Source organism: Sinocyclocheilus grahami, unplaced genomic scaffold (assembly GCF_001515645.1).
Source record: "Sinocyclocheilus grahami isolate Dianchi unplaced genomic scaffold, SAMN03320097.WGS_v1.1 scaffold166.1, whole genome shotgun sequence".
Taxonomy (NCBI): domain Eukaryota; kingdom Metazoa; phylum Chordata; class Actinopteri; order Cypriniformes; family Cyprinidae; genus Sinocyclocheilus; species Sinocyclocheilus grahami.
This window is the reverse complement of record NW_015505345.1, coordinates 918,320-935,246: the sequence shown is the minus strand read 5'-3', so window position 1 is coordinate 935,246 and position 16,927 is coordinate 918,320. Positions and strand designations below refer to the sequence as shown.

Below are 16,927 nucleotides of genomic sequence, written 5' to 3'. Positions count from 1 at the left end.
GGTGGAGACCATGAGCCCACATAGTGCATTAGTGAATTAAGAGGGATTGACTAACCCTTTAAATGGGACAAAAAGAAGAGAATTAAATGTTTACACAGTTCAGTTTTATTTGATAGCCCTTCAATGTCATAACATGAAACTTACCACATGCGGTGTGTACAGGAGCAACGCCTCAGCAACATGCTACACAAAATAAATAGTAAAAGCTGGAGAGAAGCGATTTCATCAAAACTCAGTTTAGTGCCTCTCGGAATGAGACAGGAAACTGAGGTCTTTGAGTAAACTCCCTTCTCTCGTGCTTAGCAATCCGGGATGGAAAACAACCGTTCATCCAACCCTCCCTATTGCCAGATACTGCAATGAGGAAGAAAATGATTCCAGTTCTTGCATAAAATGTACAAAAAAGGGTGGAGACCATGAGCCCACATAGTGCATTAGTGAATTAAGAGGGATTTGAAACACATCAGACTAGCTGAGCTCATGTCGAGATGATAGCTGCTTACAGTATATTGTTATGAGTACACAAAGCAACACTGCTTAATGTGTGGCCGACTAACTTTGGCCAACCTTTTCAGGCTCATGCAAGACTTCTTCAGGTCTTTGGTTGGACCCTGTAGAGCATGTTGAACGGACAAAGCCAAAAGCCTTATAAATACAACTAATAATCCAAAAAGAGGCTAAATAAACCTCTCAAATCAGATGTCGTACAGACCTGTCTTCATAAAGTGAAGCCGATAAGTAAACATAACACTGTCACACATGCTGTGGAACTTCATCATGCTACTAAAACAACAAATAACTCAACTGGCCTTCCAACAAAACGAGACCGCATCACATATATGTGTGTGATATGCCTCGCAAAAAATATTGGTAGTAAAAAAGAAAAGGAAAAATTTTTTGTTTATCAATAGATCATAGGGAAAGAACTTGTAAATTAATTATTAATATGCTTTTTTTTTAAATTCACAAATACAATATAATAAAAGGGGAACAGGCAGTTTTAGGCCGTTGATCCCAGTTTAAATTTTAGGATTTAGTGGCCGATCGAGAACATCTTGCATTGTTGTTTTAACTTCAACTTTGACAAAACTGGAACTTCACCAGAACCATTTCCTCTTCCCTGTGTGTAGAGGGCAGAAACTGAAAGAAAAGTGCAGTATTACACTGTGGATGAACTTCTTCCCCCATAAGGGGGTTAGTTTAGACTTGAGCTTATTATCTGTCAAGTATCCCAAAAATCTAAACTAGTGACATCTGTGAATACATCATTTAAAACATTACATTTAGTTTGGTTAGTCAATATTTTTTGGTCAGTCTTCACTTTAAAATAAATATCCGATTAGTTTTCATGCTGTGAGATCAAAAATCAACGGATCAGACCTTAAAAATCCCCTAAATAGTAACAGTCGCTTAATAATGACCTTCAAGACATGCTTTAACCTACGCTGGAAGAGGACAGCACATAATGTACAAGCCAATTCAGCTGCCTCATCTTCAAAATAACATTTCTATTCCTCTCGGATTCCTTCCTGTACCAACAGCTCACCTTCAGCCCTTTAAAAGTGCGAAGGTGCTCGATCATAGAACTCCAGTTTCTGAGCTGTGGCCCTGTAAACGTGCTCTCTGACCAACGTAACACTGTTTCGAAATCAGCAAGACACATTTTACAGCGCTAGTCCTTCATCTCACTTACTGCACCAGCTGGACTTAATACAAACCCTCTGTTTGTCAACACTCTTTATTCAGTAGTACTCAGTCATGATGTCCCAGGACAAATAATAGAAAGCATTTTTGTAGTCCCGTGGGACTAGATTTCTACTGAAAAAACTGGAGTAACAAGAGTCATTAAATATCATCCTAATGACAGATTCATCTTAGCAAAGACCTTAAAACCCGAATACAGCAATAAGTGTTACCTTAGCAAGATAAACACAAACATAACTTAATTCAGTCTAATGTATTTCTCTAAGAATTCTTTCAGTTTAATGTGGTTCTAGAAAAGCAAGCCCACTTTATGTTTCATTAGCGAGAAAACAAGAAGAAAAGATTTAGAGAAGAGAATTACAGAGTGCTTACTTTCCGACCAAATTCTTCGGTCCGAGGTTTCAATAAGCAGCTCAAACTCCCAGCAGGCAGAGAGCTAACAGTCCAGAGTCGAGAATCAAGTTATTATGATGATGCTTCTCAGAGCCACAAATCAGAAAGGATAAAGTGATGATGGTGTGTTTGGTCCTGGCAGACAGTGGGCCCAGCCCTCAGCTCCAGGAGATCAGTCTGACACACTCAGCTTCCCCCGTTCATCTCTGCTGGGCCTTTGGGTACAAGCAGACTCATGCGTCCCGCGGAGCTCGCTGCACTTTTGATCACCTCCATCCATCTGCAGACATCCCAGCATGTTTTAGCATACCAAATAATCTTTTGTTATAGAAGAAAAAATAACTAAGGCTGTTCATTTAGCATTAATAATAAATGAAAAAAATAAAACTTCAAAAGTATTATGCATTGAATTGTAATGAAATTATTTTGTATGTTTTTATTAGCAAGAATAAGCAATTATTTGCAAGTAATAATGACATACATTACTGTTCAAACATTTGGGGTCACTAATTTTATTATTATTATTTTTTTAAGTAATTAATACTTTCATTTAGAAAGGAAGCATCGGATTGATCAAAAGGCATTTATAATGTTATCGGCGCTAACAGCCTTGTGGGCAGTGCGCCAACATATAGCGCCGTTACGTTACTAGCATCCCGAGTTCGAGTCCCGGACCTTTCCCTATCCCACCCCCCTCTCTCTCTCTCCCGCTTCACTTCCTGTCACTTCTACACTGTCCTATACGATTGGGAAAGGTCCACGAGCCGGGATTCGGGATGCCCGAAGTGCAATGATGCTATATGTCGACCTGCTGCCCACGAGGCTATCAGCAGTTTCTTAATTTTTAACTTTCTATTCATCAAAGAAACCTGAAAAAAACGTATCACGGTTTCCACAAAAAGGAGTAGCACAACTGTCATCAACATTGATTATAATCATAAAAAGTGTCTTAAGCACCAAATCAGCATATTGGAATGATTTCTGAAGGATCATGTGACACTGAAGACTGGAGTAATGATGCTGAAAATGTAGCTTTGCCATCACTGGAATTAACACATTTTAAAATAAGTTATTTTAAATTGTATTAATTTTACAGTATCGCTCATTTTACTGTATGTTCATCAAATAATTGCAGCCTTGGTGAGCATAAGAGACTTCTTTCAAAAATTAATCTAATAAAATCTTACCGATCACAAACTTCAGGACGGCACTGTACATTAATTTGATAAATTACCAAATCATTAAAATGATACACTGAAATCAACTGACAGCCCTATGATTACGTAATTAATATGAAACAAAGAATATACATTTTTAAATAAATTATATTCTTTTTTTTTTATCCATACCTTTCAAATGTATACTCGCTCTCTGCCCTGAAGAAGTAAACATGGGATTTGAACTGCAGCTTGAAGACGTACTCCTTATGGATGCTATCCGAATCCCCTGGGGTGCTGACTGTGTAACCTAGCAACGGCAGACTGGCCAGGGGGAAGTCATCCTGGAACAAAAACAAGAATTCATTATAAATTATCCAGACCTTTAGACCTTCTACAGGAAGTTTAATCTTTCAGAATGAACATCAAATACATCAAACAGCTGTTATTACCTGGTGTGTCTTATAGAAGAACAGGCAGAAGTTGGTGAAGACGACCCAGAGTTTCTGCCAGCCGTTGCTGTTCTTGAACTTCCTCAGGAGGTAACCAGACAGCTGGTTCTGTAATGGGGGGCAACAGGAAGTTTTAAAATTCAACTGCTACAACACAGCAAGAACCCCTCATTCACAAAAGACCATTAGAGTTTAATGAAATTTACAGCTGTACAAAACACGGAAAGAATAAGCTAGGGCTGCACGATTATGACAAAAATCATAATTGTCGATTATTCCCTTGAAATTGTAATTGCGATTATTAATAACGATTATCACAATTTACATTGAATGATGTTTATACCATTGTTTGATGCAACTGCATGCCATATTTTTACATGAAAATAAACAAGCTGAAAACACTCACTTTAGTGCTTTTCTATAGTATTAAGCCTCCAATGTCAAATATACATCAGATTGGTTTCTTCTTTAAAGTATAAAAAAGGTAAAAATATGAATGGTATTATAATGTTATACTAAAACTAAAACAATGGAAAAATATAAGATAACATGTAGAAAAAAAAAACATATCTTAAGCGTGCAGAATAACATAAGTGGACTTCGAACGATTAATTGCCGCTTTGAACGATTACGTAATTGTGGCATCCATAATTGTAATTGCGATTAGAAATTCAATTAATTGTGCAGCCCTAGAATAAGCTGAAGAAGAGAGTACCACTTTTCCAAATGAGCAGTTAAAGAAAGAAATCATAATAGAAAAGTCTCAATTTCACTGGAAGAGCTTGAACTCTTCTACACATATTTCTTACGAGTCAGTGAGAAATCTCTAAAAATGGGTTACAATGAATTTGCAATGAAAGACCAAAGTCATCCAGTTTCAAAAAGAGTTGGTAATTCGATGTCCCGAGTGACAGAGAGAGCTGGTGACGCAAATGTACACATCTTAGTCTATATTAAAACCTAAAAGATATTTATTAACAAATCTCATAAATGATTAATTCATAAATACAGTATCATTTCATTTAAGGGTGTCGCACCACATGATATTTTAAAACATTTACTAGCCTTTCCTTGTCATAAAACAGTCAAATTATCTGTTATTTTGAAAAACTTTGTCACAGTCCTGAGGATGTTGTTTATATTTTTCTACAATTTGGTTGCACCACATGAAAAAAAGGTTGGTTAACTCAATTAAAAAAAATTTAATAAAAAAAATAATAGAAGTTAAGGACATATTTCTTAATGTTTATTTTTTTGGACAATTTTGATTTATTTAATGATTTTTCTTTGTGATATAAGGTCAGATGTATCATCAATCAGGCCTGTTTTGTAATATATAGCCCTACATAAACCACTAGATAGATAGATAGATAGATAGATAGATAGATAGATAGATATTTGATTTAATGTTAATGTATTTTTAAATAAATTAAAACAAGGATGAATTTAGATATATTTGATGTATTTTAATGTTTTGTGAAGTTTTCATATTCAAGTGAAGGTCTTCAAAACCTCATTGGTACCTGGTTCATGCGCAGATAATCATTGAGAGAAAGGTTCTGGTTTCGGTACCAGCACACATGAGTGATGGTGTTGGGTCTCTGGCCCTGACCGAGCAGGTACCGAGGGGGGAGCTCTGGAGACACGGCTGGAGAACTGAATACTGAGGGCAGGCGGGCAAATACAGCACAGGCACAGGAACAGATGTAAACAGGAAGGAGGACAGATAATGTGGTGCAGACAAAGTGATGAAGACAAAAAGAACAACAAGAAGAAAAAGAGAAGAAGAACAGAAGACACAAAGAGTGTTAGAAAGTTAGCTTTCAATCCCTAAGTGAGGAAAAAAAGACAGATCGGAAATTCTTCAAATCATATAAGAAATGTTATAAGAAATGAAGCATCCATGAAAATGTTCATTTATTCATTCAATTTCATTCCAAAAGGCAGTTACTGATGGACAAATAAAGAGGAAAAAAATGTTACAGACATAAAAACATGCAAGGGGAAGGGTGGAGAAGCTACTGGATGTGGCGTAACTGGAAAATATGAGGGTGAAGAAAAAGGAGACAGCAACAGAAAAAGATCCAAGAGTCTTTGCCCCTCATTCACAAGCTACGGTTGCAGTCCAGACCTCAACAGCCAGCCTCAGAGGTGTGTGTGTGCTTGTGTGTGTACATTTATGTCTGTAAAGCTCAAACTGGGTGAATCTCACAAAACCTCTTAAAGCATGAGTCAATTTTCACCCCACAACTGGTATTTAAACATTATTAAACATTTAAATTATTATTCACACTGAATTTATGATAAACAACTGGGTTGGAGAGCATGAGATTTTTTTTTTTTTTGCATTACAGTACTCACAATTCAGAGTGAAAATATAGCTGACATGAAAATAATAAGGAGAAGGAGGAGAAGAATACAACAACCATAATATATAAGTTGTAAGTCGATGATAAACTTCAACAAATAAATGAACTAATTAAACTATGATTATTTAAAAATGAAGTGTATAAATATATTGTAGAATATTTGTTTTACTGAATTAGCAGAAAACAAAGGATTATATTTTTTTCATTACAGTACTGACAATTCAGGGTAATAATAATAAATGCAAGTACTGAATTTATGACAAAAATAAACTGTAAAACATTAAAGGAAGGAAGGAAGGAAGGAAGGAAGAAAGAAAAATGAAGAAAGAAAGAAAGAAAGGAGGGAGGGAGGGAGAAAGACAGGACGGCAGGCAGGCAGGCAGGCAGGCAGGCAGAAAGAAAGACATACAGACAGACAGAGAGAAAGAAAGAAAGAAAGAAAGAAAGAAAGGAGGGAGGGAGAAAGGACAGGACGGCAGGCAGGCAGGCAGGCAGAAAGAAAGACATACAGATAGACAGAGAGAAAGAAAGAAAGAAAGAAAGAAAGGAGGGAGGGAGGGAGAAAGACAGGACGGCAGGCAGGCAGGCAGGCAGAAAGAAAGACATACAGATAGACAGAGAGAAAGAAAGAAAGAAAGAAAGAAAGGAGGGAGGGAGAAAGGACAGGACGGCAGGCAGGCAGGCAGGCAGAAAGACAGACAGACAGACAGACAGAAAAAGAAAGAAAAGAAAGAAAGAAGAAAAAAGAAAGAAAGAAAAGAAAGCAAGAAAGAGCAAGAAAGAAAGAAAGAAGTCTTATTTTATCCAAAATATTTTCTTTTGATTCTGGGGTGAAATATGACCCAAACACTACAGTCACGTTCCTTCATTTGTACACTGCAGCTGTAGTCAAGTCCTTCACAATCAGTCTCCATGAAGACTGTAAATGATTGTATGTTTGTGTGCGCAAGTGTGTAAATGCTACCTCCACGGCTAGGCTGTGGTCAGACATAGAGACGCTGGTGTTGCGGTGCCAGCACACATGCATGGTGGTGTTGGCCCTGTGGTGGCTCTGCTTGTCCAGAGAGCAGCGGGAAGAGTTCATGTCATCCTCTGACTCCTGCTCCAGAGACACTTCATCTGATGATCCTTACGATTGTGCGGTGGGAGAGGAAGAAAGGAGGAGAGGGGAGAGAGAGGAGGAGCAATGGGAAGGGATGGGGTTTACATCTACTTCAGGATCAGTGATAAGGAGGCTAAGGGACAAAAACACATCACTTCCTGCACAGTGGATGAATACATTGTAAGCAGGCTTCAGATACTTACTGTTGGAGCGATCACACGGGCTTTGGTCCAACAGAAGATCTGATTTCGCCTGACATTTCTTTGACATGTCAATAGCCATGTTCAGATCTTCAATCCATTTGTTCATCTCTACTTTGGAGCTGTGGAGGAGAAAGAGTGTCTTACTGAAAGATGATGTACAGCAAAATTCTGTCATCATTTACTCACTCTCAAGTCCTTTTTTCTTTCTTCTGTTGAACATAGACGATATTTTGAAGATTGTGGGTAACAGTTAATAGTGCCCACTGACTTTCCATAGCGTGGAAAAAAAAATACTACGTATGTCAATGAGGACCAGCAACTGTTTGGTTACTCACATTCTTCAAAATATCTTTTGTGTTCAGCAGAAGAAGAAAAAAATTGGAACAACTTCAGGGCGAGTAAATGATGACTGAATTGTTATTTTTAGGTGAACTATCCATTTAAAAGAAATGTTTATTTCAATATAAAAATAATATAATACTACTTTTAATTTTAAAAAAAAATCTAAAATATTTTTTTACTATTTTTGAATAAGTCTCTTATGCTCACCCAGGTTAGATTTATTATTATTATTAATACTGCGAAATATTACAGTTAAAAAACTTCAATTTTATTATATTTTTATATATGCAATTTAAATTTGATGTAATTTATTCTTGTGATGGCAATGCAGAATTTTAAGCAGCCATTACTCTCTTACTCTCATTAGTCTTCAGTGTCACATGATCCTTCAGAAATTATTATAATATGCTGATTTGGTGATCAAGTAACATTTCTTGCTATTATCGGTTGTGCTGATTAATATTTTTGTGGAAACTGTGATACATTTTTTTCAAGATTCTTTGATGACCAAACAGACAGATTTATTTTTAAATAGATTTGTTTGTAAAAATATTAATATCTTTACTGTCATGTTGCATTCTTGCTGAATAAAAGTATATAAAAAAACCTTACTGATTCAAAACTTTTTTAATAGCACAAAATACAATAAAGGTGTCTAATATTATTTAATTGCATTTTAAAATATATTTGTTATTACTGTTTAAACCTGATCCAATGATTTCAACAGGCTGCCAAATTGTTCAGTAACACTTTATTTTAAGGTGTCCTTGTTACACGTTACATGTACATACTATTATAATAACAATAAATGATGCATTATTGCATGCAAGTAACCCTAAACCAACCCCTAATCATATAGTAAGTATGTGTAGTTAGTATTTCTCAGTACTTAAATGTATAATTACACTGTAAGAAGGACACCTTAAAATAAAGTGTAACCTACTGTTCTTTATTTTTTTAACATTACTTAATTTTTTTTTTTTTAAATCGCTGGAATGAAAAAGTTCATAGAATAATTAAGGACTCGAAACCCAAATTTCTCAACCAAATCAAATCAAAACTTCATCAGGATTCCCAGTCCTACTTAAACACAGTGTGAAAGCACTTTCTTTCATATGCACGTACCTAGCTGCCACCACAATGGTCCTCTGAGCAGAATATATGGTGAAACAGTGAGGAACAGACCACTCATTCTCACTCTCCTCCACCTGCAAAACATTTAAACACAGTCCAGAGAGAGGCCTGCCAGTTAAACTTAAGGGATCTGTACGACTAGCATTCTTTGGGATAATGTGACTGATCCCATCCCAAAGTGTCAATAATCTACTTGTTAATATCCTGTCTACTAGCAATCCTCATTTCTATTGATGCTGGGGAGGGACAACAGAAGGAGCTGAGAGGGAAATGCAAAGGCGAGGTGTGGGAGTGGAGGATTTTGGGATTTTCTTCATACTCACCGGAGCGTCCAGCACAATGAGCTGCAGGCAGGAGCGAAGCATAGACAAGTCCATTGGAACAGTATGTACTGTAAATGCGTTTCTCATTTGGTAATAACTGTTCAAAAATTCAGAGTTTGGGAAAATGTTTAAATGTTTTTGAATGCAACCCCTTATGTTCACCAAGCCTGCATTTATTTGATGACAAACACCGTAAATACAGTAAAACATTGTGAAATATCATTACAATTTAAAACAGCTTTTCAATTTTTTTATATTTTAAAATACAATTTATTTCTGTGATTGCAAAACGGATTTCTCAGCACTGTTTTAGGTTGAAAACAACCCAGCCTACTCCTCTCCAGTCCTTAACAGTTGTAAACAGCTCTTGTAAGTTTATCTTTGAACATGCATCTTGTATGAATTGTGGGCCAGGACAGCATGTACATTCACATTTTAGCTAACGGCAGATACTACAAATAAGGCCGCTGCTTTACGAAAACAAAGCTAAGATGCGAGAAAGTGCAGACGTTTAGAGGAAAATGCCAGTGTAAACGTCTTTTATCACTGCCTTGCCTGTGTACTTTCATCTGAGAGTTCCCCAGCAAGCCACATTAATTCTAACTTCACTTAAAAACAGCATGCTACTGAGAAAGCCCTATTCTCATGTTTAAAAAGATGGACAAATCTTCTCAACATAGCACTTGTGTTAGTCATTTGTTAAAAGGCCTTTTAAGGCAAGCTGGTTGACATGAGAGATGAGACACTGATGAGACACTGAAGTTGAAGTGTGTATACTTTCTTTGCAGGGTAAAAAAAAAAAAGTTTCACTTTCATCTGTCAAGCAATTATGATCATTTAGCTTTTTAAAACATGTATATTATGTTGAGAACAACTTCTGTACAAATGTGACCCTGGACCACAAAACCAGTCTTACGTCGCTGGGGTATATTTGTAGCAATAGCCAAAAATACATTGCATGGGTAAAAATTATAGATTTTTCTTTTATGCCAAAATATCATTAGGATATTAAGTAAAGATCATGTTCCATGAAGATATTTTGTCAATTTCCTACTGTAAATATATTAAAACTTCATTTTTGATTAGTAATATGCATTGCTAAGAACTTCATTTGGACAACTTTAAAAGGTGATTTTCTCAATATTTAGATTTTTTTTGCACCCTCAGATTCCAGATTTTCAAATAGCTGGATCTCGGCCAAATATTGTCCTATCCTAACAAACCATACACCAATGGAAAACGTACTTATTATTGATGTATAAATCTCATTCATGACTGGTTTTGTGGTCCAGGGTCACAAATGTGATGAGTGAATCTTATGAATCAAAAACTCAAATGTAAAAAAAAATAAAATAATCTGGTCACCATCTACTGGTGTAGTAATGGAACAAAGAAAGAATCATCAAAACAATCAGTGAACAAATCTGAGCCTTTTTCCTGAATAGAATCAAAAGATTCTAGTCAGGGATTAATCAGAATTGAAGTAGTGGACACACACTGCGTCCGAATATGCCTGATACTTTACTATCCCATAAGGCCACAGGTCGTGCATGGCAGGTAAGCGACACAACTGATGGGTCGCATAAAAGCATGGAGGACGTAGTACAACCAGACCGCATTCATACTACACACACTATGTCAATTATTCTATGTAAAACAATTATTTAACAGTGAAGCTCTTCATCAAATGTAGTACCAACTCAGTATGTGTTTTCAGGCAAAACAATAGTATGTCAGGTAATGCCAAGATATGCCGATTTATATTTGGAGCTGACTTTTGATTCCCAGAACCGCCGAATCAAAGAATCAATTCCTTTTGGCATTGATTCCCAGCCCTAACTGAAAGTCATTCGCTGAATTGAACATAACAATTAGTCACGTCAAATCCAACCTCTAGACATTTGATTTCATGATTTGTTAATGCTTTTCTGATGCCTGTGAACACAAGCCACTTAAAAGAAGCTTGGGCCAAGGATTTTGGTATAGACCCGTCTGATGAAACATGGAATGAACGTCTTAGTAGGATCCAATATTGTTCAATAAATGCTTGACATAGGCTGATCCAGTTTAAGGTAGTGCATAGATTGTATTATTCCAAAGTTAGACTAAATAAAACATACAATACTATTTCTCCAATATGTGATCAATGTAAAACAACAGAGAGCTCCCTATCGCATCTGTTCTGGTTTTTTCCTAACCTGTTTGATTTTTTGAGTAGCATTTTTGACTTTTTTCAAAGGTTTTACAAATCATGTGACAATGTTCAGCATACTGCTGTTTGAAATGTGCATCACTGCATAACGCTTACTGTTTCGCATGCCACAGCAGTACACAGTGTACTTCATTCAGTATGCAGTTTGCTAGTATTCCATTCAAAAGTAATTTCTGGGAACACTCACAATCATCCCATGCAGAGGAAGCTGTCCATGAACTTTGAACTGATTGGTTGCAGTCACCCCTTTGCTTGTGTACAACAGCATGTCTGAAAACTTAGATGGAAAAGGTTTTGGTCAACACAGGCAGAAGTTAAAATCAAAACTGCCAAAATAGAACAAAAGCTCAGTCTTACAAGAAAAAACATCCTCTGCTGCAGACCCTTTTTGGTGAGCTTGTAGAGACAACCTTCCCTGATAAATTCCTGGAGGAGGAGCAGGGGGAAAAATTAACTGGGTAGCAGACAATCAATTGTACTTTGACATGTTTGTCCCACAACACTTAATGACTTTAATTAATTATAAAGTGGAAAACTGCAAATCCAATTTCCTTGTTTCTCTGGAACTCTTCATTTTGTAAGATGCTCATACGTAAGGCTGAATCAATGACGTCTCTTGTATTCCTTCCAAGCTCTAACCACTACATTACTATCATCCTGCCAGCGGTGTACCACAAATCTTTAGGCAGAGAAATGAGACGAAGACTGCCATGACAATGAGTGTTTGTATCGAGGTTAAATAACTTTTCCAGTGAAAAACATTGCTGTTATTTTGGGTATTATAACCCTCTTTTAAATACCTTTCTCGATAATTTGTCTATTCTGAGTTCGGTGATCCTCTAGCTCAGATTTATCTTTTATCTTTTAGACTTCTGCCACATAAAAAGTGTAAATCTAGCAATGCATAGTTACATTTTATACGACTTTGTAAAATACCATGACCATAGTATAATTGGCTCATAACTTTGTAACCGGCTTTAGGGCTGTAAAAAAAAAATAAAAAATTAGAATTTTGAATATTCGTCAAATTTAAAATAAAAATCCACATTCTTATTGCATTCGAATTTTAGGTGTGCGTCAGGCAGCCTTAACAGTGGCACACGGAATGCGATAACGTAAATGTCATTGCATTGTAATGTTTTTCAGAGCTTATCCAGTTGAACCCAATAGATGTGGCGCTGCTACGTTGTTCATTCAAAATATTGCGGAAAAAGAGAACATCAATGCAGAGATGTTGTTTACGGCAAAACTGAAACCAAGCCGTTCACACAGAACGCATATTTATCGCATTTTCAAGAGGAACATCTATTACCGTTGCACTTGCATCTCGCACAAGAGAGACACATTTAGAAAGCCATGTAAAATGAATGTAAGTTCAACTTTTAAAAAACATGTCTCGAGGCTTTATGCCGGTCTTTCCCCATCCCACTGCATCTCATGTTTTTAAATGAATAAAGTACTCTTTGTGATTGGTTTTCGGTCCTTTGTATTAAACTATACATACATGCATGATGCTGTTTTGTTTCTAATTGTTTAAGCACCTTTATTCATTATATATGGTTTATAAACATTATGCACTTTTTTCAAAGATAGACGTGTTATTTTATTCCTTTGAAGAAACGAGCATAAGTAATATTTTGCTCGATGCGCCCTTTTGTGGCCTCAGGAGAGAAGCCAAAAGCTTTTTTCCCCCCTAACTGAAATTATGCCTTTTAAATTCGAATATAATTTGAATATTGATAATATTTAAGTACAAAATTCGAATTGAGTTTTTCAGCCATTTTGACAGCCCTAAACGGCTTCCCCCCTGGAAGGAGATATTCTGGATGCCAGTTCATCCACCCACTTTGATGAACCAAAATAAAAATAAAAATGTACAAGGTAACAACTCACTCTTCCCGGAGCTGAAAGGTTCTCAATGCCAATCAGATCCCTCTGAAGTTCTGTCAGCTTCTGAAAGTTCTCCAGTCGAATCAGACTGCTCTGCAGCTGAGCAGCAATCTCTGCAACTTCTTTCAGAGCCTCTGCAAAAATTGAATGTGTAAGTTCATTATCATGCTCAGATCTTAAAGAAAAGTGATTGTTCTACTAAAAAAAAATATAATAATTTAATGATTTAGCTTGTAGCAGGCTCACCTTTGCAGTCATCGTAGTCTCTGTGCTGGGGGGCAAAAGTTCTCCAGTCGAATCAGACTGCTCTGCAGCTGAGCAGCAATCTCTGCAACTTCTTTCAGAGCCTCTGCAAAAATTGAATGTGTAAGTTCATTATCATGATCAGATCTTAAAGAAAAGTGATTGTTCTACTAAAAAAAAAATTATAATTTAATGATTTAGCTTGTAGCAGGCTCACCTTTGCAGTCATCGTAGTCTCTGTGCGGGGGGGCGTAATGCTTACACAGACGCTCCAGGATGAGTTTGTAGTGCATGAGTCTCTGGATGGGCTTCAGCAGGAAGGTGTTGAGGGGCAGGTAGCACACCTTCTGCAGCTCAAACTCCTTATACACAGTCTCCAACTTCTTCACACGCTTTGTGGCTTTCTCAAGCTCTGTTAACACCTCATCATGCTTCTGCAGATAGCCTGTGAACTCCTGAGATTATGAAGGCAACAACACCATCCCAAATGATGGATGATCTGAATACTTGCACCAATAATCAAATTCAAATTAAAGTCGTTCTTGCTTGTAGAACTGAACTATAACCTCACCTTCAGAGCACACATGTTGCGCAGCATAACATCTCCAATTCGTTGGTAATCTCCTTTTACATGAGCGTTAGAGCGCCCCTCCCTGTGAACATGTGAAAATGATCAATGGCTGAGACAAAACAGGATTGCCGTAATGAACCTATAGGCAAAAATCATAGTTAATCGGTTTGTTAATAGCGAGAATTGGACCTTAAAATAAAGTGAGACCAAATTTTTCTTGCTAAAAAGTATTATCATCAATCATAAAATAGAAGGCATGTAGTAGATTGTATACAACAGATTTTTCACGGTTTTTGATTATGTTGATAATTTAGAGGCCTTGTGTATCAAATACAATGAAGTAGGCTTTATATGGTAAAATAAATTAAAATTTGTGTAACACTGTCATATGCCAACAAGTTGCAATTTGATAAATAAGAACTGGTACCAGAGAGCCAGCCTTTGGTCAATCTCTTTGAGAAAGCCTCTGTGGAACTCATAGATGGGGTCAATGTTGGAGAACAGGAGGGTCATGAGACCCTCAGGCATTGCGTTTTCTTTAATCACTGCACTGCGGAACCACTGAGGACATACACAGAGAGAGAGACACACACACACACACACATACGCGCACACATCAATGTGATTAGACGGTTCAAAGGCAAAAGACCATCTAAATTAAACATCAAAAGATCATACACACAGCTAATTGACACCATACAGGATACATTGTACAGACAAGCCTCACACACTAAACAGGATTCATGAGCACAGACCGCTCTGCTTACCACTGTGATGACCTCCAGATCCTTCAGGTAAGTCCGCTCTGTTGTCAGAATCTCTTTAGCAATGAAGTAGGCTTTGTCGGTGGGATATCTCTGGAAATAAAAGCATACTTAAAACCACTCTTAGATAAGCTGAATTAAACCCTCTAAATACCATTTAATTTGGCAAGTTAATTTATCTATTTTATGTTCTATGAAATTAATATGGAATGTAGAACATAAAAAGTTCATCCAGAACACAGAAAAAAGAACTTAACTTTGAAATTAATATCTAAACTTAGAACTTAGATTAACTTGGAACCTAGAATGTAGCGTAGACCAGGAACCTAGAACTGATAAGTTGACAAAAACTAACATTGAAATTAAACTTCAACTCATACAGTTGAACAAAAAAGTTCAAAGCTTAGACCTTAAAAGTTATATGTAGACCTAGTACCAAGAATTTATCTACGAAATTCAGTTATATTATTTACTTAGAACTTAAAACCTACAATTTAAATGTAGAACGCAAAACCCAGAAATGAACATAAAAACGAATGTAGAAGTTAACCTTGAATACACAACCTAGAATTTACGTAAGTAAAATATTAGCACAGTTCAGAAATAAGAAGTTAAAGTAGAGCACAGAATTTATCTTTGGAATTAATGTAAACCTTCAAACATAGAGGTTAATATAGAAATTCATGTAGAAGTTAGCCAAGAACACACTGTACAACCTCACACACCAAACCTAAAATTGAACTAAAATAGCATATTTTTGAACTTAGTAGGTTAATCTAGAACCTTGAACTTATAATACAGAACTTAGAGCCTAGAAATTAAAATAGAACTTAAAACCCATAAGTTAACATTGAAACTAAGGTAAAAATTTACCTCAATCACATAACCTAAAATGTAACATTTAACTTACAAGTTTAACATAGAACATAGAATGTAAGGTAGAACCTAGAACTCATTTTAACCTAACTTCAATTAACTTGGAAATATTTCATTTAATATTGCAAGATACTGTTGCATATTTAAAGTGTCAATGTCTAATAAATCTATCAAAGTTGAGGGGTGTGGCAGGGGGTTATTTTAGGTTGGCTGTGCACACCAAGGTTAGCAAAAAGTTTAAAAAGCGTCTTAATCAACCCTAAAATCACAGGGTCATTGTCATAACCTACAATCTAGCAAGTCCCATCAAAGACCACGCAAGCCAAATGGTTCTCTCTCATTTCTTCAAACTTAATCAAATCCAAGGATGCCCTGAGCTGGGCTTCAACAGTAAACTTTTTGAACTCTTATTCAGGCCCGGGCAGGTTGGCATGCGATCAGTGTACCTTCCTGCTGCCCTCTTCGTCTTCCTCTAGTCTGGCAGTGCCCACCTCATTCAAGATGGGGCTCTGCAGGGGTGAAGGTGCCTGGCCGGGAAGACTGAGAGTGGACATCTGGAAAGAGGGCGACAGGCACAGAGGACCCTTGGTGTTGAGGGGAGAGGGCTGAGGGCTGTCAGTGGTAGAGTCTACGGGATAAAAAAAAAAAGGAAGAACATTAATACTGTTGAGGCCAGTGTTGGGGAAAGTTACTTTTAAAAGTAATGCATTACAATATTGCGTTACTCCCTAAAAAAGTAACTAATTATGTTACTTAGTTACTTTTCATGGAAAGTAATGCGTTATATTACTTTTGCGTTACTCTCGTGTTACTTTTTAAATATAAGCAGGGCTTGATTGTTTTTAATATAAGAAGTTCTATTTATAGCAAATATAAAAGCCCTTTCACACCAAAAAGTGTAATGAATAAACCTCAGGCTGAAGCAACAGTAAATTCACGTCTGTACAGTAGAACGCAGGAGAAGAAACACTCTTCAGCAATAAAAAAGACAAAGCACAAGGGAGAGAAGGGGTCCGGAGCCGGGGTTTGGCAGCCAGCCTGAACAAACACACAGGCAGCACTCTACACTAGAACGAGGCTGTGGAATGTAGCATAAGAAGAGTATCTGAAACTCAAGACTCAGACTCATGCTAGATTGTGTTTAGTTTCACATTTTGTATCGAATCCTATTGGTAGGTCATTAGAGTTATAA

At 36.7% G+C, this 16,927-nt stretch overlaps 1 protein-coding gene across 1 annotated transcript in view; it reads right to left on the bottom strand.

The window, feature by feature from the left end:
* Positions 1 to 98: 98 nt before the first annotated feature.
* LOC107593164 (FERM, RhoGEF and pleckstrin domain-containing protein 2) overlaps positions 99 to 16,927 on the bottom strand; it is a 76,205-nt gene continuing 59,376 nt past the window's right edge. Inside the window, exons 14-27 of the mRNA XM_016282768.1 lie at positions 16,182 to 16,363; positions 14,863 to 14,952; positions 14,523 to 14,656; positions 14,096 to 14,177; positions 13,742 to 13,979; positions 13,285 to 13,415; positions 11,749 to 11,817; positions 11,579 to 11,668; positions 8,848 to 8,930; positions 7,381 to 7,499; positions 7,040 to 7,203; positions 3,707 to 3,814; positions 3,447 to 3,598; positions 99 to 2,377 (exon numbers count right to left, since the gene is read on the bottom strand). Coding sequence (XP_016138254.1) covers positions 2,284 to 2,377; positions 3,447 to 3,598; positions 3,707 to 3,814; positions 7,040 to 7,203; positions 7,381 to 7,499; positions 8,848 to 8,930; positions 11,579 to 11,668; positions 11,749 to 11,817; positions 13,285 to 13,415; positions 13,742 to 13,979; positions 14,096 to 14,177; positions 14,523 to 14,656; positions 14,863 to 14,952; positions 16,182 to 16,363 — 1,736 coding nt within the window. The 3' untranslated portion in view covers positions 99 to 2,283. The remainder of the gene's footprint in view (positions 2,378 to 3,446; positions 3,599 to 3,706; positions 3,815 to 7,039; positions 7,204 to 7,380; positions 7,500 to 8,847; positions 8,931 to 11,578; positions 11,669 to 11,748; positions 11,818 to 13,284; positions 13,416 to 13,741; positions 13,980 to 14,095; positions 14,178 to 14,522; positions 14,657 to 14,862; positions 14,953 to 16,181; positions 16,364 to 16,927) is intronic.